Consider the following 24,666-nt stretch of genomic DNA (forward strand, 5'->3'; position numbering starts at 1 on the left):
TGATGACGATATTGACAAAGTTATACTCACGAGGGCTTCCCTGGTGGCGCAGTGGTCGAGAGTCCGCCTGCCGATGCAGGGGACGCGGGTTCGTGCCCCGGTCCAGGAAGATCCCACATGCCGCGGAGCGGCTGGGCCCGTGGGCCATGGCCGCTGAGCCTGCGCGTCCGGAGCCTGTTGGGGAGAGGCCACAACAGTGAGAGGCCCGCGTACCGCAAAAAAAAAAAAAAAATTATACTCACAAGCATTCTCCATCCCCAGACACTGTGTCAAACCTTCTGTAAACATGATCTCATTAATTGCTACAACACTGCAAGGGAGTGCTGTGGTGCCATTTTACAGATGACAGGATTAAAAGTCAGAGAGGTGGCATGACCTGCCTCACCCACGGATGAGGGAGGGACCAGGCAGGCTGTCTGGGCTAAGGGGCCACCGCACCCCAGCTTGCCCCCCTCCTGGCCTGATCAGGTCCTCCGCAGGACCCAGGACCCAGGACCCAGGACCCCGGCCAGAGCTGGGGGGATGCGGGGGGGGCGGCTGCCTGGAGAAGTAGTGCCTGGCTTGGTGTCCCCTGCGGACACTGGGAGGTCTCTGCCCCTTCCCCCATTCAGTGGAGGAGCCCAGGCTGGGGGATGGAGGTCATGGGGAGGTCAGGGAGGAAGGAAGGAGCAGAACGTGTCAGCTGCTGAAGGCTGCAGGCATCCTCCTTCCTTCTCCCACTCTCTCCTCCCCCTCCGACAGTAAAGCAGCCTCCCTGAGTCCACGGTCTGTGCAGGGGAGAGGGGACCGGAGTGGGGAGTGGAGCGCTCTGGCCTCCCCCTGCTCCAGCCGCCCTCCAGGGCACAGTCTTGACTCCACCACTGTCCCCCATCACTACCTGCAGGAACATACGGACTGCATACCCCTCCAGCATCGAGCAAGCACACACGTGCACACGAGTGTGATCGCAGCCTCCTCGCTCATGTACCCACACCTGTGCATTCACTCGTTCATTCATTCATTCCACAAAGTTCTGAGCACCTGCTCTGGGCTAGACCCCATGCTGGGTGCTGGTGACAGGGGAGAACAAGGCAGTCTAGGTTTCTGCCCTCAGAACAGGACCTCAGAAGGAGGAAGGATGCTCACAAGCGATTATCCTACCCTGTGGTTAGTGCTGAGACCAGGGGAGCACATGGGAGGGAGTTGCTGTGAGGTCAAAGGGTAATCATCCCAGTGGGGGTAGCAGTCAGGGAAGGCTACCTGGAGGAGGTAACCTTTCCAAGACCCAAAGACTGAGTAGGAGCTAGTCAGTGAGGAGGAAAAGGGAAAAGTGTTCCAGACAGAGGGAATAGCATGGGCGAAGGCCTGGACTCCCACAGGAACGTGACCCACCTAAGGAACGGAGTGGAAGCAGGCGGGGCTGGATCTTAGGGTGCGAGCTGGGCCGTTGGGGAGGTGGAGAGGTTGCAGGTGCTAGACGGTGCTGGGTCCTGGAGGCCATGGTGAAGAGGTGAACTTCTCCCTGGGCCAACAGCGGGCTGTGAGCCGGGCAGTGACAGGTCAAAGGTGAATTTCAGAATACTCATCCAGACTGCATATGTACCTGCACACAGGTCCTGGCACACGCAGACCTGCACGTGCACACCTGTCCACAAGCACCTGTACACACATGCCTGCCCACCCGGACACACGCAGGGATACACCTGTGTGCCTGGCCCTGTGCTGAGCTCTTCACACACGTGGCATCCAGTTGGGCCCTACAGCTAAGTCCTACCAATTGTCTGCATTTTACCGAAGAGAAAACTGAGGCTCGGAGAGGTGGGGGAACCTGTCCAGAGACTCAGGTGACAGCTCAGCACAGCGGAGAAGCAGCGCCCGGGCTCCGGTCTCCAGGCTAAGCTTGTGACCCCTGGGCCCTGAGGCCTCCTGGTGAAGGGAGGCAGCGGCCGACAGCAGCCCAGAGGGGCGCCACAGCTCTGCTTCGGAAGCACATTCTCCTGTTTCTCCTACTCACCTCTCAGGCTCCCCAGCAGCCCCAGGCTCGGCAGTCAAACGGGCTAGTTTTGTTTCCTGGAGGAAATACAGATGGAAAGTCCCAGACAAGGACTCCTCTGTGACCCCATGACCTCAGAAAGCTCCCACCTCTGCCCCTTAATCATTTGCATCACTGCATATTACTTCTTTTCTTTCTGGAACAGCAGGACTGGCTAAGACCTGGGAGAAGAGCTGGTGCAACACCCCCGTATGGGTTTAGTGGCTTAACCCAAATGTATTCTCTTATGGTCTGGGGGTCAGAAGCCCAAAGTCCAGATGTCAGTAGGGCTGTGTTCCTTCTGTGGGTCTAGGGGAGAATTTTGCTTTTTCCAGCTTCTAGAGGCTGCCCACTTTCCTTGGCTGTGGCCCCATCCTCCTTCAAAGCCAGCAGCACAGCACCTTCCAATCTCTCTGACTCTGAGCTTCTTGCCTCTCGTGATTACCATGGGCCCACCCGCCTAGCCTGACTGTAAGCCCCTGGAGGGCTCGGCAGTGCTTCTCCCACGTCCTCCTCCCCCAGCCTTTACACACTGCCCGGGATAGGCACGGGGCCCACCACTGCTGCCTAGAAGACAGGGAGCGCCTTCCAGGCTTCCTGGGAAGCAGTCAAGATGCTCCTGAGGTCTTCGGCTCTTTGGCTCCAAACTTGAGGCCTGCCTCTCCCTTGCCAGAGGTAAGAGCTGGCCAAGGAGGAGTTGAAGTTTGAGCCGCTGGGGACCCGTAAGTCCTGTATGAATTCCCCTAGGCCTGATTGGCATCTCCCAGTTTGGGGAAACAATGCCAGCAGCCAGTGAGCTGGGCCCCACCAGGCTCTGGACCTCTCCCGGGGGCAAAGGGGAGGGGGGGCTCCAGGACCTGGAACCAAGGGCACTCCAGGGAGCTTGGAGCAGGGAGTCCTTACTCTGCCATGTCCCTGGTGGGCCACCCATGGGGAGTCTCACCCCCTTTCTGAGCCCCACGGGCCCATTGGGAAGATGGAGATAATCGTGGAGCCCTCTTCCTGGGTTGTGTGGGGATTCAGGGCAACTGGTTGAGCATGTACTGCGTATTAAGAACAGTTCAAACCTGCAAAGTAGGCAGGGACCCTGGCTTACCACGAAAACAGCTATGTCTCCACCTGGATCCTGGAGAGAAGGTGACACACAGCGGAGCTGCTGCCCTCCTGCGCTCAGCTGACCTCTGCCGTGAGCCAGAAGGAAGAGCTTTGCGGAATCTGGCAGGAGGCCCAGCAGATGGGCGACTGGTGTCCAGGTGGGGCTGGGTGGAGAGACAACGGGGCTCTCTGGTCGTCTGGGCCTCTCTCCCTGAGGGATGGAGCCTCAAGGCTGGAGACTGGCCTTTCCAGGCCTCCTCTCTCTGCACCACACCCAGATGGATTAAGTAGGAAGATGTCCCCAGGAAGAGCTCCTTGGCAAGACACCCCACGGGGAGGCAGCCACCACCCAAGGGAGGCGTTGGAGAAACGCTGGTGAGACAACATCCCCAGGCTCCTACCCACCCCCAGGCTCACCTGCGTGCTCCCCCAGAATCAGGACACCCCAGGAGCCAGAAGCTGGGGCAGGGCCACCCCAGCGTCCACACTGCCCTGGAAAGATCTTTTCACACTGATCCAGTCCCAGTTTGTGAAGGAGGCCAGGGGCTGCCTCCACGTCGCCCCTCCCCCTTGGCTCTCTGGAACCCTCCATCACAGCTGCCCTGCCCCTCCGTCCCCTCCAAGTGGTAAACCCCCCTGCCCTGTCCAGGAGCTGGCCTCGCTGAGCCCCCTTGCATCAGGCCAGGCTCAGTCCTGGAGGCCACAGCCCAGACCCTGAGCCAGCCCAAGGGGGGATCCCACACTGAGGGGGTGCCCAGTGCATTTATGGGGCACATGGAGATGAGCAAATTCAGTCAGGTCAGTAGTTCATTGTGCAGCTATTTATCAGGCGCTGCAGAGAAGCAGAGACATACCAGCTCTAGAGCTAGAAGGCCCTAGGTTCGCAGCCCAGCTCCACCACTTACCAGCCAGGTGGCCTTGGGCAGGTGATTTGACTAATGCTGTTCCTCAGTTTCCCTACCTTGAGGGTTATTGTGAGGATTAAATGAACGACTGCAAAGTAACGTAATAAATACACGTCAGCTGGTATTATTATCATTATTATTATTGCTATAAGCCAGGAGATGAGAACTGTTGACACAGGCTGCTAGGTCTCTTTTCTCTTCAACCATAAGAATAGCACTCCTGGGCTTCGCTGGTGGCGCAGTGGTTAAGAATCCGCCTGCCAATGCAGGGGACACGGGTTCGAGCCCTGGTCCGGGAAGATCCCACATGCCACGGAGCAATTAAGCCCGTGCGCCACAACTACTGAGCCTGCGCTCTAGAGCCCGCAAGCCACAACTACTGAGCCCGCGTGCCGCAACTACTGAAGCCCACGCGCCTAGAGCCCATGCTCCGCAACAAGAGAAGCCACCGCAATGAGAAGCCCACGCACCACAACGAAGAGTAGCCCCCGCTCGATGCAACTAGAGAAAGCCCGTGCGCAGCAATGAAGACCCAACGCAGCCAAAAATAAAATAAATTAAAAAAACAAACAAACAAAAAACCGAATAGCACCCCTCATTCTTAGCTAGACATAGAACTGCCTGGCCTAGAGACTACATTTCCCACCTTCCCTTGCAGCTAGATGTGGCCATGTGACCAAGTTCTGACCAATGGGATGTTGGCAGAAGTGCTGGGGCTCACTCCCTTGGAGCCTCCTTAAAGGACAGGGGGGACACCTTCTCCCTTTTTTCTCTTTTCTGGGATTAGATTGTGAGCATGGAAGCTGAAGCTGGAGCAGCCATTGTGCACCGCGAGGCTGCAGCTGTGTGTCGAGGACGGCAGGGCAACAAGACAGTAGGAGCCCGGGTCCCCAGTGGCCATGGACTCTCATACCAGCCCTGACTGCTTGTATTTATTTCAGCAAAGAATAGAAACTTTTCTTGCTTAAACCACTACTATTTGAAGTCTGCCCTGTGTGAAGCACAACCAAATCCTTTTTTTTTTTTTTTTTTTTTTTTGCGGTACGCGGGCCTCTCACTGTTGTGGCCTCTCCCGTTGCAGAGCACAGGCTCCGGACGCGCAGGCTCAGCGGCCATGGCTCACGGGCCCAGCCGCTCCGCGGCATGTGGGATCTTCCCGTACCGGGGCACGAACCCGTGTCCCCTGCATCGGCAGGCGGACTCTCAACTACTGTGCCACCAGGGAAGCCCACAACCAAATCCTTTTTAACACAGAGGTGCAGCAGTGAGGAAGACATACAGTCCCTGCCTCGTGGGGACTTCAGTTGACTTGAGACTTGTGGCGGATCCATAACCATGTAAACAAAGAAGGAAATAATTGCAGTTGTGACAAGAGCTGTGAAGGAAATGAAACGAGGGAATGGAGAACAGCATGGGGGGTGGAAGAGGCACTGACTGACTCGGAGGACAGTCCACGGAGGGCCTCGGGAGGAGGGAACAGCTGAGCTGAGATCTGAGGTGGGAGGAGAGGAGAGGTAAAGGGATGAAGATGGACCCCACCCTTCGAGGAGCACAAGCCTGGGGTGGAGTCTGGTGGTCCTGGGCCCCTAGACTGGTCCTGCCTCTTCCCAGCTGTGGCACCCAGGCGAGCTATTTCTCTCTCTGAGTCAAAGCGTTCAGCAAGTACCTGACACATAGTAGGGGTCCAATGAAAGATGGCCGTTTTAGAACACATGGTTGAACCGTGCATGAAATCATAGAGGGGACAGAGGCAGAGGGTGGAGGTGTGTTCTGGAAGTCTTCACAGTAGAGGGAACATTTAGATTGAGTCCTGAGGGGGGACTTCCCTGGTGGTCCAGTGGTAAAGAATCCATCTTCCAATGCAGGGGACTCGGGTTCGATCCTTGGTTGGGGAACTAAGACCCCATATGCCGCAGGGCAACTAAGCCCACACGCCACAACTACTGAGCTTGTGCGCCACAGCTACTGAACTTGCACCTGTCAACCAGACAGCCCGCAGGCCTCAACCAGAGAGCCCGCAGGCCGCAAACTAAAGAGCCCACACGCCACAGTACGAAGAGCCCACGTGCCTAGGGGAAGAAAAAGTCTTCTAGGAGCGTGGATCACACGCCCTTTCTACTTGCCATGCACTTTGGAGCCAGCCCCACCCATCATACCTCCTCAGAGCCTAGCTTCTGGTTTCTCCATTGGCCAGTCCATTCTAGGTGGGGTCTGAAATACAGGCTGGGATTGTCTTCTAACCCCAATTTAATCCCTCCTGCTTCTTTTGGTCACACCCATTGCGTTCCCTCAACCGGGCAGTGAGGACCTTCTGGGCTGGATTCTGTGGGTTCCCAGGTCCGGCAAGGCCCTGCTGAACCAGGACCCTGCCCAGACCCCTTGCTGTCCCCTGGCCTCTGCCACACCTCCCTGCTCTTCCCTCCTGCCGTGAGTCCCCTCTCTCACACTCACAAAATCCAGCCCACCCACCCACTCTGCCTTCTGCCATTGCCACCACTTACTCTCACCTGCCCTGGCCTTTGCTTTCAATTCATCCTTGCCACTTCCTGCAGGAAGCCTTCCTGATGTCTGGAGTAGAGCCTTTTCTCTGAACCGTCTGTAGTTCTACCATCATAGCCTGTATTTGTGGATCTATTTGATTCGCGTCTGTTCCCCCCACTAAATGATGAATCGATCCTGTCCACAGAGGCATGACAGCACTTAGCACAGGGCTGGCACAGAGTAAGTGCTCAGCAAACACTCATTAAAGGGAGGAAGTAGGAGAATTAGTCCAAACTTCCAGGAAAGATGAGAAAACAGGCTGAGAGGCTTGGCCCAGGCGGGAGTCAGGTCTCCTGCCCCCGGAGTGAGCCCTCCATTCTCTCTCCCTTCTCCCCGCTGCCAGCTTAACCCAGGAGACAGCAGACGGTGGGATGGGGGTGGGAGGAGCGGGAGGGGTGGGGGGAGCTGCAGACAGAATACCCAGTCCCCTGGGGAGGCAGAAAGCTGGAGCTGGAGGGGAGGCTGAAGCTCGCATCTGGTTTGGCCCACCTAGGCCTCACATCCACCTCTACACCCCGCCTAACCCCGCCCCCCCCCCGCCCCGGGGAAGCACCGAGGGCCCTTCCAGACCTGCCCTTGGATTTGTGTGTACATACGGCCAGTTATATGGTGCCGTGCAGCATCTAAACAGCAGTTCCTGAGACGGAACACCGAAACCTGGCTTGAGGCTTGCAGCCAGTTTGTTCCTGTATTTAGTATATGAAAGCCCCGGCCCCACTCCACAAAAGGATGGTGCCTGGACCCAGGAGGCCTTGGTTGAATGGACTCTTAGGTTTGAATCTAGCCTGAGGGGCTCCCTCTCTTTCCTGAGGCCTAGCACTGCCAGCTCTGTCCCCCAAGCTCTGGGACCTGACCCTTTTGTGGGCCTCAGTGTCCCCATCTGCAACTTGGAACCAGAACTCTGTCCCCAGCCTGCCACTCTGGGGCGCTGGGACAGGCGCGGGAAGTCAGCTGGGCGGGCAGAGGAGAGGGTTCAAGGAGGCATCATGGGACACTGGAGCAGGGAGTCAGGAGGCTGGGGCTTTCTGGAAGCTGTCCGTGGTTGAGCCCCTCTGCAGTGAGGGCAAGGCCCGGGCTGGAGGTGGGGAGAAAGGCCACACAGCTTTGTAATTGGAGGATACGGTGTACCGGGAACCTGGCATTCTCTCAGCGCCCTCCACCTGCCCCCACCAGACGGGCTGCCCCTAAGACTTATTATTATGGCTGCTGTTACTGAAAGATTCCTTTTCCCTGTTTCCCAAGTGCGAACCCACAGCTGATCAGGATGTGGAGGGGGGGCGGTTACCAGAGCGTGGGCTGCCGCGGGGGGCGCTGCGGCAGCGGACCGGGAGGAGGGCACCTGGCAGGGCTGGGGAGCGGTTCCGAGGAAGGCTCACAAGAAGAGATAAAGCCCCAACCCAAGAGCTGACACTGAGGCCTGGAAGGAAAAGGTGGGAAGGACTTTTCAGGCAGGAGGAACAGCATACGCTAGGGCCCGAGATAGGGCAATATCTGGGAACCACAGTTATTGTCTGGCCCAGGGGCTTAGTGGGAGCATCACGACGGGTGGCGCTGGCATGGTACCCGCCGGCGGGGCCTTGAACGCCGAGGACAACCCTCTTCTTAGCTCCATGGGCGGGGCTTGGACGTTCCACACCCTCTCTCCCGCCTCATCCCCTCCCCCGGGAGGTCCGGGAAGGCTGGACCCACCGCTGCCCTTTCAAGTCGGCCTCCCGGAGGCTCCAAGCTGGCCGGACGCTGGGGCCGCTGCGACTCCGCCGACATCAAAGCCCGCCGCCCCGGCCTGATCCGGTGGCGGGAGTGGCGGGCGAGCCGGGAGGGAGGCAGGTTTGGGCGGATTCCCCTTTCATCCCGCGGCTTGGCCGGCGCGCCCTCCGCGAGGCCCTGCACGTCCCTGCAGGGCATGTCCCTACAGGGCTTGGCACTCAGGGAAGGTAGGGGCTGCGGGGGCCGCGAGGCTGCACTGCTGGGCCCAGCGGGGACAGAGCCTCCATCCTGGTCGGGCTGTGTGACCTCGGGCCTGTCGCTGCCTTCTCTGTGCTTCGGCTTCCACAGTTACCCTCCTCCCTGCCCAGGAAGCCCTAGCACCGGGAAGATTCTGGGCAGATTCCCTAATGTCTGGATTACTGAGATCCGAGCAGGGAGCTAGGGCTCACCTTGGTCAGCAGCCACCCTAAGAGGCAGCTATACTTATCATCCCCCATTTTACAGATGGGAAAACCTTGGCATTAGGAGGTCACACAGCCGGCTAAGTAGCAGAGCTGGGTATTGACCTGGGTTTGCTTGTTTGTTTGTTGTGTGGTTTTGTTTTTTTCTCCAGAGACTTGAAGCTTAGCTGCTGCCTCCGGGATGAGAAGGGCAGGGCTCCCCAGAGCCCAGGCAGGGAACCGTCTCAGTCAACACGAGAACCCCAGCTGGAGGTACTGTTATTATGCCCATTATATAGCTAAGGGACTGAGGCACAGAGGAGTGAAGGGTGGGCCTCAGTCTCACGGGAAATGACCAAGTCAAAATTTGAACCCATACTGAGCCGCGGTACCTGATTTGATAGCTTTGGCCACAGACAGCAGTGGTGTCACCACCACCATCCCCCACCTCGCGGGTCAAACAATACAGTTACAGAGCCTGGAAGTGCTTCTCTGTGCAGGGTCTTATCTGCCAAGAGAGGGCGGTTTTAATGGGCCTCCCCAGGATGTCAGGTGCACTCAGTCTGGGGGGATGGGATGGGTGCCCGGGTATCGGGCAGATGCCACCCCAACCCAGAGATTTAGAATTCCTCCCTGGAAAATCAGATAATCAAGGAAGTCACATGCTGTGAAATGAGTGTGATCCTTGCCAGAAACTCACAGGGAGCACCAGAGAATCATCACACAGCACCTTACAGGCAGGGAAACTGAGGCGCAGGGCACAGCAGGGAGCCCCCTCGCCCAGCATTTATTGAGGGCCTCCTGTGTGGTAGGGTCTGGGCTGGGGACCTGTTCAGTCCCTGTGCTCCTAGAACTCCGTGTCCGCTGAGAGTGGCCCTCTGTGCACCAGTCATGTAACCATTGCTCGGTTCTGATCCAGGAGGGCTTCCCTGAGGAGGAGACATCTAAGCTGAGGCCTGATGTTTAACAGAAGTCAGTGAAGCTAGTGGGAAGAGCATGTCAGGCCGAGGGGAAAGCATGTGCAAAGGCCCTGGGGGCGTGAAGGGGTCTGGCCTGCTGCAGAAGAGGGGAGAAGCCACGGAGAAGGCGGAGGGGCAGGACCTCGCGGCTTGGAAAAGCCTGCGTGGGCCAGGTCAGTGCCTGGTGGCAGGATAAGAGGCAAGGTGGGGGGAGGGGAGAGTGAAGGCCGGCAACCACGTCGGTGACACCCCAGGACTTCAGGTCTCCTTGGGAGATCCCTGGCTGGGAGCAGGATTGAGGTGGGAGCTGTCTCCAGCCCTGTCCTAAACCCAACACTGTTGAGCTACTAAAAGAAGAAGGAAGGAGATCAAAAGGGAAAATTCACAAGTTCGATTTACCCGCGACTCTATTAAACCACCAAAAGCTGTTGGAAAATAGTATTAGGGTCTTAACTCCACAAACGGTGAAAATCCCAGCCTCGAAGGCCCGTGGAGGCCCGGCCCTGTCCACCCTGCACTGGGGCAGGAGGGAGGGGCCAACTGGATTGGGCAGCCTGGCCTGGTCTGAGGGCTCAGCCCACATGCAAACTGGGTAGACCTGGTGGCTCCCCAGGACGGGGTCTGGGCTTCTCACAAGTGTGGGTAGAGCTGTTTCCACCCTGGTCTTTGCCTTGTTTGTGGAGGGGGGAGGGGGGCTATGGGGGAGGGAGGGAGGATGGAATAGGGAGGGAGACAGTAGCAAGGGAAGGAGGGAAGAGGGGCGAGGGAGGGAGAGGAGGAGACCGCCTCGTGCTGGGTGGCAGTCTTCCAGGGGTGTCTGCACTGTGGGACACCCACTTTGGTTCCTTCCCTCAAAATAATATCAGATCCCGGGATGGTGGAGCCCGGACGCTGGCCCTGAGCCTGGGGAATCTCCAGGTGGGTCTCATCTGATCCTCACAAGGACTGGACCCCAGTCGTGAAGCTTGACCAGACTCCCAAGCCTGGGTGCTTGACCTGGGGCTCCCCACGCAGACTCTCCCTGGGGCTAACCCACAGGTGTACTGAGGCACTGTGTGTGTGTGTGTGTGTGTGTGTACCCTCACGCACACGTGTGTGTACCTGCACACACATGTGTATATGTTAGGTTAGGTTAAGAGTTCAGACTGGCTGGACTGGCTGGGCTTAGATCCTGGCGTAGCCCCTTACCAGCTGTGTGACGTTGGGTGAGCGACCCTCAGTCATGGGGCGTATGTGAGTTAATCTGAGAAACCCTGCGGTACAGCCGTTGAAACAGAGTAACTGCTCAATTTTGGCTATTACGATTATTATTCTTTATTATTCCAAAAAGGCTGACTGTGGGATTCCTTTAGGAACACGTTCTAAACTGGAGGGAGGGGGGTCTGTGGATGGGCCTCAGTAAGTCCTAGAAGCTTCTAGAACTGACTGCAAAGCTTCGTGCGTGGGTACATTTTTCTGGACAGATAAGGTCCTTAGCTTTCGTCAGAAGGTTTCATGACCCCTCCCCCCAAAGTTGCGCCTTCCTTCGCCAGCGTCGATGGCACCCCCAGTGCTTGGAGGGCCCAACTTCTGGGGCTGCCTGTTGCCTGGGGTGGCTCGGCAGGGCAGGCGGGTGTCGGGCTGTCCTGCTGACCCACCACTGGCACCCACACTTGGGAGGCCGTGTGTGCCCAGGGATAATGAGCCCCCAACTCAAGGGGAATTATTTTTTAAGGTTGAGACAACGCAGCGCGTTGTATCTAAACCAGCTCCTTTCTCCGGGATGGGGGAGGCTCGAAAACAGATTTCAAAGGCGAGCTTTGAATAAACAAAACACAATAAAAATAACCCTTAGAACCCAAATGCTGAACGGCAGCCCCAGGCATATTCAACCAGCTGATGCCAGCCCTCTCGACAGGCACCTGCCAGGAGCCTCCATGCATCTGGGGCCTAGGGGACAGGCACCCACACCTGCCCCCCCATCCCCCCCCCCCGCCAGCAGGCCACCTGGCTCAGCCCCACCCTCCAGGCCTTGCTGGGACTCCCGCCAGCTCCATCCTGGTGGCTCTGTCAGGCTGGAAGGGTCCTTTGCCCAATTTTCACCTGCTGAAGTCAGGGGCCTCCCCATCTGGCATCAGGGAAGTTGTGAGTATATGGCAAGGGGCAGTGCCCCTCCCCCGCCGGGAAATGTGAACCTGCTCCTGGGAGGTAGTGCAGCTTTGCAGGTTCCAACCTTGGTTCAGCTGTGTGACCCCAAGACGGTGGCCACACCTCTCTGAGCCTCATGTAGAAATGCAGATCATCACAGTACCTCCTTCACGGGATGGAGCTTTGGCTCCCTCCACGGTAGTCCTTGAAATTAGGACAGGAGAGAGGCTGTCAGGGAGGCCTGGGCATATATGAGCGTGTGGAAGGACCATGAGTCTCAGTACGCCAAGGCCAGGAGCCACGCCTGGGCCACCAGAACACCCACACTTGCTGTGACACTCTGGGTCTCAGTTTCTCCATCTCTACAATTCAAAGACCTTGAAAGAGCCTTCTCCGATTTCCCAGTTAGGCTGATGAGTGGGAACACTAAGGGCAGAAAGTGTGTGCAACACAAAAATACACGGGCGCAAGCACTTCCTTGCATGACGCACACTAACTCAGGAAGGTGCCCAGGAAACGTTGTTACCTAGTGGGAGGGACCAGGGCCTCGTGGGGGATGGCTGAGCAGGGCTTTCTTCTCTCTGGTTTCTGGCCTCTGCCTACCGATGCCGGGCATGCGTTGTTTAGTCGATACAGACATACAGGGGTATTTTCAAAGTCCCTTTGGAGATTTACTGGTCCTGACCTCCTGCTTGATGCTGACCCAGCTCCCAGGGAGCCGCCCTGAGGGAGCTGGGGACCCATGAAAGGATTTGGGGTCAGGACAAAGCCTGCTCCTAAGCCCATGTGTTACTGCCACCTCCAGCAAACCTCGTGGGCCCTCCTGCCAGCCCTCCCTGTAGCCCCAGCCCCGCATTCACCACAGTGTAATGTCTGTGTCCAGGACCAGCTATACAGTTTGCAAGGGCCCAGGGCAAAGTGAAAATGTAGGGCTCCTTGCTCAAAATTAATTAAGAATCTCAAGATGACGGCTTGAAACTCAGTGGAGGGTCCTTTTAGGCAAGCCCCTGTGTGGCTGACTGCAGGGGTCACAGACTGTGAGCCCAGCCCCATCTGTACCTGCCTGGCCACCGCGATGTGGGCTCCCTGAGGCAGGAGTGTGTCTGTCTTGTTCACAGAGCCTGGTACACAGTAGATACCCAATAAATGTGTTCTGTGAATGAATACGGGAGAAGGAACCAAACTGAGGCGTGGGCAGAGTTTACCATTGATAGGCAGCCTGTGTATGTTGGCTACAGTCCTGCCCTCCTGGGCCTTTCCCTCTGGGCCAGAGGAAATCTGGGGCTAGTTTTCTGGAGGAGGAAACCCTCACCTCAGAGGAGGCAGCTGCCCTGGGCTCCCCTGCACACCTGCCTGTACATCCCTCATCACAGCACTTCTCACTGACGTCTCATCTGGAGCTCAGCTGTGTGACCCTGAGAAAGTGACTTAACCTCTCTGTGACCCGGTTTTTTCATCAGTAATATGGAGCTAAGGGTGTGCCTACTTCACAGAGCTGCGCCCTCCTTCATGGATCAGTAAGCTCTGAAGCATGGCGGTCTTTGGAGCGATGTCTGTACAAGGACCTGCTCGATAGCCTTTGTCACTGTGCCTCTGTGATCCCCGGTGAACTCTGAGCTCCGTGAGGGCAGGGCCCAGGTCTGTCTTGCTCACGTGGACTCTTGGTTAACATGATGGAATGGCTGTGGGCTGTCAGCAGTTACTCGGGAGCCATCCTGGGGACGCATCGTGCCCTGGAGAATGCACACTAGGGATCCGGGCTGCCTGGGCCAGCAGGTTCCTGGAAGAAGATTCTTTGGGGTTTGCTGTGCCCTGCAGCTGGGGGAGCTGGAAGCCAGCCCAGAGCCCAGATGGGGGCTCCCTGCGAGCTTGCGGGTGTCACTGCAATCCCCAGGGCTGCCAGGTGCAGACAATAAATCCGGAAACCCTGGCGGGTGAGTCATTAAGGGTCCCCAAGGCCTCATGATGGGAGATGGCAGATGAGCTGCCCCTGGCTCTTTGGGTCCAAGTGCCGCCATTCAAGAGGGTTCCAGAACCCAGCGCTGGGTCCAATCTCTGCTGCTGGCTCGGACTCCACCCAGCGTCCGAAGCTGGCTCCGATGGGCCCAAACGGCTCAGTGAACATCACCAGTGTCACCCCCTTTCCTGAGGCTGTTTACAGGGGAATGTTGAGGCTTGTGGAGGTGTCAGCACGCACTGTCTCCATGGAGGGGTTTGATGGGCCCCCGCAGGAGCCCCTGGAAGCTGCAGACCATCTGTCACTTAAGGCATATTTGGGAGGGAAGGACAACAGGACCCCAAAAGGCAGAAATGTCAGGGAAAGGGAGGACATGGCAGGGCAGGGGGTCGCGGGGAGTTAGGATAAATGGCACAGACAAAGGCAGTAGGAATGAGCTGTGCGCAGCCCCACATGGCCGGGGCAGAGTGGGCGTGTGTATGTGTGCCTGTCTTGGCTAGGGGAACTCCGGCCCTTCCTCCTGCGTCATCAACAGCCCTCCTGGGCCCCTTGCCCTACCCTGACCCGTGGTAAGAATCGTGGCACCAGCCTCGCTGTAGGGCCTGCAGCAATCACCTCCCTTCCCGCGCTCTTGGTCTGCTGTCTGGTTCTGACCATGCCTCCATCTCGCTGTCGTCAAAAGGCCCAGGTGTCCACCCCGTGCCCCAAACTGTGGGTTTGGTCCCCCCTCTGTGCCCCCAAAGCCCGGGCCTCCCCTCACAGCACTTGTCACTGTGTCCTGCAATCGCCCATTCGAGTCCGTGTCCCCCACCAGACTGTAGCGTCCTGAGGGCAGGGCTGTGCCTTACCGCGCTCCCAGGGCCCAGCGTGTGTGTGGCAAACAGTAGGTGCTCACCGAACTGCCGGCAGAATGAAAGTGAATGAGCCCCTGGGGCAGCTCATGTCCCCAGAGCTCACCGTGGGACCGGACCGGGACCCGCTCTCTCGGGCTCCATGTCTCCAGTGGCACCTCATTGCTATCCGAGCTGGGGGGCAGGGACCCCTCTGACCACGCCCCTGTCTGGAGGCAGGCTGCCCTCCCACCTCCCCGCGGGTCCAGCCCCACCCTCTGGGCAATTCTTGAGGCTTGCGGCTCACAGGACCCTTTGCTCCTGTCCTTTCGCTTACCAAGTCTCCACATCCTCCGCAAACACCACCTCCAAATGCATCTCCCTCCCTACCCAACCTTGCCCCCGTTCTCCCTGCCTCCAAGGTGCTCTTCATGCAGGAGCAAGGACCCGGGGCAGGAAGGGTCCTCCAGACCCCCCTGCTTGCCCTGGGGCGAGGGAGCCCCAGGATTGTACATCGTCGGCATCTCTTCCTGCTGAATTTGAATCCTGACTCCAACCCTTCAGAACGAAGTGACCTTGAGAAAGAGATGAACCTCTCTGGGTCTCGGTTTCCCAGCGACAAATGGTTGTGAGAGGACACGGGTGTGGGTGGCTGAAGGCTGGGCACTGGCATAGGACACGCGTGGACCTAGTCCCAGCTCGGGCTCCTGCGCTTGGCACGGCCTGGGCAAGACCCCCTAACTTCTCTGGTCCTTGGTTTCCTTATCTGCAAAGGAGCTAAGGAGATGCCCTTGCAGCGGGTGGAGAGGCCCAGTGAGGTGGGGACCGCCGGGAGAAAGGAGCATTTTCCTGCTTCTCCCATCACTTCCTTCTGCCCTGGGTTGGGAGTCATTCCTCCCTCCCCACCACCTCCAAAACTAGACCAGCTCCCACTGCCCCCCAGCCTGGGTTGGTCCCGGTCTTCCCATGGTCCAGGGCCGGGGTGTGGGTGGCAGATGGAATGGGGTGCAGGCTGCTATTGTGATAAGGGCAGACAGGAATTGGAAGAGACCGGTGGGGGGTACGCCTGCCTTGCCCACCCCCAGAGATTCAGGGGGGCTCTGAGCTTGTAGGCAGCAAGAGCTGGGGCACCAGCTCCAGCCACGGCCACTTACCCAGCCTTCCTGCCGCACTGCTCCCAGGAGCCCAGGCAGGATTGGCCACCTGCCAGCCCTGAGTGGAAATGTACCAGCGAAAAGGACCCTGCTGGGGACCCTGGGGAGGGGTCCATCCCCTCCCTGCAGCACTCCCTCCCCTCCACTCCCCCTTCTTGGTCACCCCACATTCAAGTTCAAGCTCTGCCTGCAGAGGGGCAGGGCCATGTTGGAAAGGTCTACAGAGGGCTGGGGTGGAGTTTGCATCTGCGGCCTCCAAGGCAACAAGTGGACTCTGGAATGTCGGGGTGGGGTCGCTGGGAGACCCTAGCTGGGGAGGACGTGCGCGTGTCCTCTGTGAGTATGTGGGGTTTCTAAGTGTCGTGGTGTGAGTCTTTGCATGGGTGTGGGTGTGGAGGTGTTTGTGGTGCCTATCTGTGTGCGTGTGTGACGTGTGTGCGCGACGAGTGTGTGGTGTGCACGTGGGGCGCGTCTTCGGGGGCCTGTCTGCGGCTGTCCCTGTGTGTCCCCGCGTTTCTGCTGGCAGTGGCGGGAGGGGAGGCTCGGGGCTGCCGCTGAAGGTCCTCTTGACACAGAATCCATGTTTGTCGAGGAGGGAAAGAGAGAGCGGAGGGAGGAGAGGGGAGGAGAATGGAGAGAGGGAAGGAAGAAATGGAGGGCTGGGGCGGGGGCGAGGGGGGCGATGCGAGCGGAAGGTAGGCCGGCGAGGCGGGCGGCGGGGAGCAGAGGGGTCCCCGAGAAACCGGGGTGCGGGACCCCGCGTGGCCGCCCGCCGGGTCCCCAGCCCCAGCCCACCGGGCAGGTCCCCGCCGGGAGGCCGCTGTCCGGCCGCCCCGCCTTGGGAGCCCCGAGGCCGCAGGGCCGCCCCCGGCCCCCTTCCCCGCCCCGGTGCGCTGCACGCGGGACTCAATCTTCAGTGCTCGTGGCTGACGGCGCTGATGCAAGCTTAGCAGTATTTTGGTTGAACAACGAAAAGCGAGAAAGAGAAGTTGGGGGTTGGGGAGCCTCCCCTCCCCGCCCCGCGGTCCGGCAGCGAACTCGGGCAGGTGGAAGGAGGCGGCGCGGCGCAGGGCCGGAGACGCGAGCGCCGCGCGAGGGGAAAAGTTTCCGACCCTTTAGCAAGAGGCCGAGAAGTTTCGGCCGCGCCGGGCGGCGCCAAAGCCAGGCCAACACTGCCCCCGCGTGGGCGCGGCGCGACGATGCAGCCGGTGGCCGGTTTGGGGTCCGCCGCGGCTCTGCCGGGGAAACTGAGGCTCGGAGAGGGCGAGGTGGGCTGTGCAAGGCCACGAAGAAAAGGTGCAGTAGAATCAGGCCTCCTCCGGGACCCGCAGGCTCTCCAGGAAATATAAGTACTGGGGGGGGGAGTGGGGGAGGAGTGAAAGTCCAGAAAGTGGGGATGGAGGGGATAGGTCATCCCAGGGATCGAAATCCCACTACACTCCCCAGTGAAGGGGAATGGTAGCACTGCCCCATACCATCCCCACAGTGTTGGTAGATCCATGGCCTTTTCTGGAGCCAGGGCCCTCCTTCGAAACAGTTCTCCCCCATCCACAACCCGTCCTGGCCCTAAAATCCCCACGGCCGGTCCAACCCAAATCCCAGCCTTTGCTATTCAGCACTGCGCCTGGGTGTGGATTCCGTGGCTGTTTCTTCACTGGCCAGGAGGTGGCGATAAAGACCTCGATCCCGGCCATGGCGAGGGGTTGGAGCCGTAGCGCTGCTTCTAGGAGAGAGGGGAGGGGGCCAAACTTTGCCCAGCAGTTGGAACGCAGGTGTGTGGCAGGGCCAAACCCGGCAGACAGGCAAATGGGGGTGGAACTGCTGGGTCAGTGCAGCGGTCGGAAAAGCTCCAGGCAGTTCCTGCCACCTTGTCTTGCGCCACCTCCTGTGTGACCCTGAACACTGACCCCCTAAGTGGGAGAGAAACATCTGACCCCTGCCCACCCAGATGCTTGCCCTCCAGGGATAAGACTCTGGCCTGGGGAACACAGAAGACAAATGTTTGTCCCTTTGGCCACAGTCTGGATGCCCTCACCCCACAGGGGAGGTCGGCAAGCAGCCTTTGGTTCCCGTCCAAGATGGAGGCTGGGCTGGGGGAGGTTGGGGCAGGTGCCTGTTTCAGGTGTGGGCTGATCTAGGTTGACAGAGGCTTGGTCCCAGGTTTGAGATGTGTGGCAGGGTCTCCCACCCCCCAGAAGAGGGGCTCATTTGGAACAAGCCTGACCCCTGAAGATGCCTTGCCCCCCCATCTTCATCCCAGCTGTGACTCTGCCCCAGCCCTCCCCCTGGCCCAGGACCCCCAAAGACCAGCAACTAGGAGAGGTTTGTAAGGTGAGCCCTGACAGCAGATATCAGCCACCGGGGATGTGCGTTTATTTGTGGGTCAGGGAAGGCCTCTCCTCTCCCCTCACCCGTGTCCACACCTGGGCTTGGGGACCAGCAGCCATTCACCTCTGAGCGCGACGTGATGTGGACGGCAGGGGAAGCTGGTGCCCCTTAGGGCAGCCTTGTTTCAGGACCGTGTGTGCAACACCAAGCTGGGCAGGAAGGACTCCTAAGGCAAGAAGGGGGACCAGCTGGGCGTTTTGGGGGCCTCTGGGCAGGAGATGGGGTTCCCTGGGCCCAGGGGGATTCTACACCACAGCCCGAGGGGGCAGGCACTGTGGTCAGCCCCATTTTACAGATGCGGAAACTGACACGAAAAAGACCCCACCGATCGAAAGTTAGGAGCTTGCGATCTGAACCCAGGCAGCCTGGCCTGAGAGCCCACCCCTTAGCCGAGCACATACGGGGGTTTTACCCAGAGCCCTGGTCACCCCACTGGGCACCAACCCCCACCAGGCAGGGGGGCTCCAGGTGGCTGGCTGCCAGCAGTTGCTCACTAGCTTCCGGCTCCAGGAACAGGGTGATTTGCCCACCTGCTCCAGAAAGGTTTTCAGGTGCCCCCGCTCCGCTACCTCTGGGTGGTGGGCCTGGGGATGAAGGGCAGGCTGCTGTTCATAGAGGTGTCCTCAGAGAGGTGGCGCTTCGGCTCCAGGGGGGACCTAAGGGGGACAGGAGCCCATGAACTGTGTGGACCCTGAGTCCCAGGCCCACCCATGGCTGGCAGAGCCCTCAAGGGCCCAGACCACAGCTGGACAGGGAGGTTTACAGGATGAGGAGATGCATGAATCCCATCCCCTTCCACAAAGCCTCACAGGCCAGGGAAGTCCCAGCCGAATGAGTTGGCCATGGTGTCCTCCTTGGCCCTGGTATACAGGGCTTTGGGCAAACTCTCCAGCCATCTCCCGACACTCCCGAACACCTGCTCCGATGCTGCTGACCCGCTGGCTGTCCTGTTCTCGAGGGTGCCCTGCAGGACTGGAGGAGAGAGAGCACGGGTGAGATCTCTACCCAGGCGGGGCACCTATACCCCCCTCTCTCCTCCTCCCTCTGGCAGGCAAGATCTGGCAGAGTCCTGTCTCCATGGCAACCCAAGGCTCCCAGGGCCTTCTGGCTGCCTCCAGGGAAGGCTCTGGTTTTAAAACTATCCCGCATGACTGTTTCTGCCTCTATTACCGAAGCTGTGCCCCCTCCCCCCTCCCCACACCCCCACTCCTGCTTCAGCCCAAAATGGGCCCCATTTCCCACAGTCGGAAGGCCAGTCGTCCCACCATGTAAATCCAAGAGACGATGCTGAGAATCCTATGGGGACGGAGAGTGTTTCCTGTCCCACAGCTCCCCCTCCGGCTGGTCAGGAACCCCGAATTCCTCAGGATGGGAAGGGCTGGGACGCAGCCACTGAGCTCCACTCTGGTGTTCTGGGGTATGACCACGGCCCAGTGGCTGTCAAGGAGGTGTCTCCCGTGCCAGCCAACGGCCATTCCCAAGAAACTTTCTCCAGGTGCTCCCTTTCCTTGGATTCCCAGGGGTGGCCAGGGGGCACTCTGGCATCTCTTTTCAGCTGCTGTGTCATCTGCCCTCAGGGCCTTGGCTGCCCCTTCGAACAACCAGAAGCTGGGCAGAATTGCAGCTTCCACCTCCAACTTCCTGTGACCCTGAGGGGGATGGGTCGGGTTCCTTCTGAATCCGCCAAGGTCCTGGATTTTGAGGGCTTTGCCCCCAGCGAGGCTTTGGGGCAGCCGATCCCTGAAAGCGCACACAGTCGGTGCTTAATAAATAGATGAGGCTGTTGGACTGCTGGATCCTGAGAAGAGAAGGGGCCGGGCAGATGGGGAAAGCAGGCCTTAGGAAAGATCGTACCAGAGCAAAGACGTGTATTCTTCCCACCGCTTGACACCCACTTCAGAAAACACTGGAAACTGTGCCAACACGAGCAAAGCTCTGCCTGGGGGCCTGGGCCTGGTGGTTGGTTCCTAGCTTCTTTGCTGGACCAGGCAGTGCCAGCCTTCCGTGGAGGCGTGACCTTCTAGAACTTTCTGGGCACCTCCCAAGCCAGGCCTCTGAGGTCTGCCTTCAGGGATATGGGAAAAGGATGCTTCGGGTGCCTTTGTTCCTACCTTCTCCAGCCCGTGGAGGCCATGTGCGGGGTCTGCAGGCTGAGGTTGTGGGTTCCGAGGTGGGCAGATACAGCGTGTGGGAACCCTTGGCAGTGAGAAATCCTTCCGTGGTGGCCAGGCCTGGACAGCCACTGTTTCCTGGGCCACAGCTGCAGCCTTGGGACATCTCTGCTGGACCTCAGACCCTCTACTTGGTCCTTGAAGGTCACCCTAACAGCCTCCGGAGAGGCCAGTTCAAGGGCCTCCTCCACAGGATCAATGGTCTCTTGGGCTTTTTGGCCGGCCCCTAACTCCCAGGACCCAGGGCCACAGCCTCTGCTCTTCAGGTTTCAGGCTGGAACTTTCTGGAGTCCTGGAGCTCCCCTTCCTGTCTGCTCACCTGCATAGCTGTGTCCCGTAGCGTCTCATCTGCAAACTGCATGCGGAAAGGGCAACACCGCCTGCGGTGCCCTGAGCCTCCCCCCGAGGAGCTGTGGGTGAGCACGGCCTTGAGCTTGGGGGCCTCTGTAGTGTGGGGCCTGGTGAGAGAGATGAGAAGGGCAGGGGAGGACCAGGGCCTGAGCCCCCAGCCCCTCATGCCACCCTGACAACACACATCCAGCAGGCCGGAGCTCCCTGTGGGATCCTGACAACCACAGCTGGCCTCTCCAGCCCACCAGCCCACCAGGCATCAGCCCACCAAACCCACACAACTCTGTGAAACACGATTATTATTCCCATTTTACAGATGAGGAAACTGAGGCACAGAGCGTTTTTGTTTTTCGTTTTTTGCAACTTGCCCAAGATCGCACAGCTGGTTCGGGGTGGAGCTGAGATCTGAATTCTGGTTCCAGAGCCAGTTCTCTTATATATCAAGCAATTCGGCAGAGAAAATGAGGAGATGAACTCCGGAGTCAGGCAGTCCTGGGTTTCAGTTCTGACTCTGTTGAGCCTGAGTCCCTTTGTCTGTAAAATTGGGATCATTGTTGTGCCCACCATACAGGGTTGTGAAGAGATGACAGAGATTGCAAAGCACCGTCCCCCGCACCACCACCCAGGCCAGGGTCTGCAGGGCCAAGGGTAAGCACCTCTAACTGAGAACTGTTCTTACGATCGTCAATTTCAATTATGCCCCTTCCCAGTCCTGTGACATGGGGCAGACTGCCCTCAAGTCTCCATTTTACAGTTTTCCCTTTTAAATTATGTACTATGTATTGTAGACACGATAAGAGCATCCTTAAAAGAGTCTGGTGAGTATCAAATAACTTACGTGAGGCATCTGGTACAGGGCCTGGCAAGGGGCCTGTGCTCAACAAAGGGGATCTGTTATGGGTACATTTATTAATTTCAGCCTCCAGAGCAAGGCTGCAGGAGGGCTTGCTGGATTCATCCACAGCTCTGTTATTCAGAAATGCCACATTTGACCTTACGTACAATGCTTATTGATATATCTGACTCCAGGTATCTGTCCACATCTTTATGTCCGTTTGGACACAGAGGGGACGCTTTTCATAAGCCCATTGAAGAGCCAGACATCCGGGAGATGGCCAAGACAGTGTCGGCTACAGGCATTGGGACCTAGTTATGCAACAGCTGTTTGCTTATCCATGCCTGCTTGGTGCTGGCCTCAGGACCAGCCAAAGGCTTGCCCCAGCTGTGCCCACTGGTCTGAAATCTCAGCGTCTCCTCTCAAATGCTGCTGGAGCGTAGCTGTCCCCAGCAGGGCCTACTAGGGAACCCCACACACCTTAAAGTGCTCAAGAATTAGCTCCTGAATGGGAAACACTGTGAAGGTATCCATCCCTGTTGTTGCTTACATTCAAGATAATGAGTTCCACACTCTTATTTATTACATCTTATGAGAAGTAGTGTGTTTATTTGGTCCGATTGATTTAAAGTTCCTGGGTTGGCAAATGTGTTTCATTTCTGGCACCTGCTCTGATCCACTGGTGGTGTCTGCCTGGAGCACTGTGTCAGGAAGGGTTCTGAGGCTCAATGGGGGAAAAGTGCTGTGATCAGTTAGTACTGTCTGCCATGGGTCCAGGATGAGAAGGAATGGCAGGTCTAGTGTATTTCCTCTCCCTGGTCTTTAAACTCATGGGCGATGCTCTTCACCTTTCATCCATGTTTAAGCCTGTTTAAGCAGGAGGAATTATTTCTGTATTCTTTCCCCCCTCCATTAGAGCTACAGCATCTAGGCCCAGTTAAGCTCTAATGCCCAGGCTCTTCCTACCCCCATCCCTTATTTTACTTCCCCCGATATGTGACATATAGTAAAAGCTAATAAAGATTAGAGGAAGAAATGGATGAATGAATGGGGGGTTGTGTGAAAGGATGGAAGACTGGGTAGCTGGGTAGGTGGGTGGACAGATAGATGAATTAATGAAAAGGTCTTTTTTGGTTTTTTTGACCGCACCACGTGGCTTGCAGGATCTTAGTTCCTCGACCAGGGGTTGAACCTGGGCCACAGCAGTGAAAGCACCAAGTCCTAACCACTGGACCACCAGGGAATTCTCGAAGAGGTCTTAATACAAGGATTGGATCTTAGGAGGATGGGCACACGTATGGATGCATAGGTGGGTGAATGATTGTGTAGATGAGTGTGTAGACTTGTACATGGCTTCAAGACTAAAAATGGATAGCATCCTGGATTTACAGGTGGATGGAAGGATTGGTAGATGATCAGTCACTGGATTTATGGGTAGATGGATAGAATTGTGGGAATTTGGAAATAGCTGGCTGGCTGGCTGGCTGGCTGGCTGGATACGTGGATTAATGGATCAACAGGAGACCTGATTCATGGGTGGATGGATGGATGGAGAGATTCACGAATAGGTTTTAAAAGACCTGGTTCACAGATAAGATGTATGCAAGGGTGAATGGGTGAATGGGAGAATGGATATATGAATGGATTCATCAATGAATTATGAAGGTGTTGGTAGAAGACCTGATTAATGGGTGGATGGATGGATTCACAGATGTTGATGGATGATCCTTGAACAGGTTAGGAGAAGACCTGATTCATGGATGGACACACAGATGGATGAATAGGTGGACAGATGGATGCATTCATGGGTGAAAGGCAGAGGAAAGAAAGGAAGGAAAGAAATGCCCTTTCTCCCCACTCCCCTACCCCATCCTCCCAGAACGCAGATTGGTCTTCTCGACCGTGGTGAATTGTGAGTGATCTCTCCTGAAGGGCCCCAGAGCAGGTATCTGATGGAGCAAAATCTTCTTAAGACTATTCTTGAAGTACAATGACTGGCCCCTTGAAGACAAATAGGCCACACCTGGCATGAGTGATCCAGGGTCCCCCATAGTCAGAGCATTGATGACAACCCTGTCCCCACCGGCAGGTCACTGACACTTACCCCAGGTCTGGGAGGAAGGAGTAGCGGGGACACTGCGGAGAATGTTCTGACACACCCCTTTGATGCTGTGATGGTGAGGATGCTGGGAGCCAGGAGGAGGTGGAAATAGTTCTGAGTCTTCTCTTGGGGACAATCCTTACCAGGCTCTTCCTGGTTGCATGGCCTTGGGCCTCAGTTTACTCATCTGTACAATAGGGGCAGTGGTACACCCGCCCTCAAGGGGTGGTTGCCATCGCCAGGCATACTCTGCTAACACTGCCATTATTCTACGCCAGGTGGTGGGACCCCCACCGGAAATGACTCAGCCCCCCCGTGGGGGCCGTAGGGGCCTCACTCGGTGGTCGCGGCTGCTTCGCAGACTCAGGCCCTGAGCTGGCGCAGGAACTGCCGGGACCGGCCAGGGAGGAACTCTCCTAGGAGGTCGCCCATAGAGTCGGGGTTCTCCCTGGCCGAGCCCCCGCGGGGGTCCTCGCACTGTCCAGGCCCGGGGCGCCGGTTCCCGGGGCTCGCCGGCCAAGAGCATGGGCGGCGGCAGCAGCGACCTCAGCCCTTGTCCGGCTCCGGGCCGCCCGCTGGGCCACGGTGGGCAGGACGAGCAGGCGCGACCGGGGGCGCCTGACGCCCACCCCGGGATCCGTGGGGGAGGACTCACACGCGGAGGCCTCCCACCACTCGGCGCCGTCCTCCGAAGCCCTGGAGCCCCCGGAGGCCCCCGCGCCAGAGGCTGCTCGGAGCTCGGGCAGCAGCAGCCTCGGCAGCAGCCGGTCTCTCTCTCCGTCTGCGGTCGCCACCGCCGGGGAGCCCCTCGGGCGCCACCTGCTGGGCACAGGAGCTGGGCCGACGCCGGGGCATGTCTGGCCCTGCGCTCAGCCCAGGGCATCCTCAAGCCAGTGGGGGCGGTGCCGTGTGAAGTGGAGAGGAGGGCGTAGACCAGCCTCCAGGCCGTAGCGCCCGGAGCGGGACAGCGTGGTTCGGGGCTACTACCACTGGCTCGCCAGACAGTAAGTGGCTTCAGGCTAGAGCGTCCCGATCCTCTGTCTCCTCACCTCACGGAAAAACGGTGACGGTGAGAGTACGCACTTTTTGAGTTA

General features: G+C 58.2%; 1 protein-coding gene across 1 annotated transcript; it reads right to left on the reverse strand.

Moving 5' to 3' along the window:
* Nucleotides 1-17,033: 17,033 nt before the first annotated feature.
* Nucleotides 17,034-24,427, reverse strand: C6H9orf50 (chromosome 6 C9orf50 homolog). Its single transcript, XM_065879961.1, is given in 12 exon segments — nucleotides 17,034-17,078; nucleotides 17,762-17,816; nucleotides 18,684-18,770; nucleotides 18,924-19,089; nucleotides 19,425-19,443; nucleotides 20,605-20,743; nucleotides 23,338-23,472; nucleotides 23,576-23,657; nucleotides 23,910-23,940; nucleotides 23,942-24,071; nucleotides 24,073-24,147; nucleotides 24,228-24,427. Coding segments are annotated over 12 exon segments (1,164 nt in total).
* Between the last annotated feature and the right edge of the window lie 239 nt (nucleotides 24,428-24,666).

This window comes from Phocoena phocoena, chromosome 6 (assembly GCF_963924675.1).
Source record: "Phocoena phocoena chromosome 6, mPhoPho1.1, whole genome shotgun sequence".
Classification (NCBI taxonomy): Eukaryota; Metazoa; Chordata; class Mammalia; order Artiodactyla; family Phocoenidae; genus Phocoena; species Phocoena phocoena.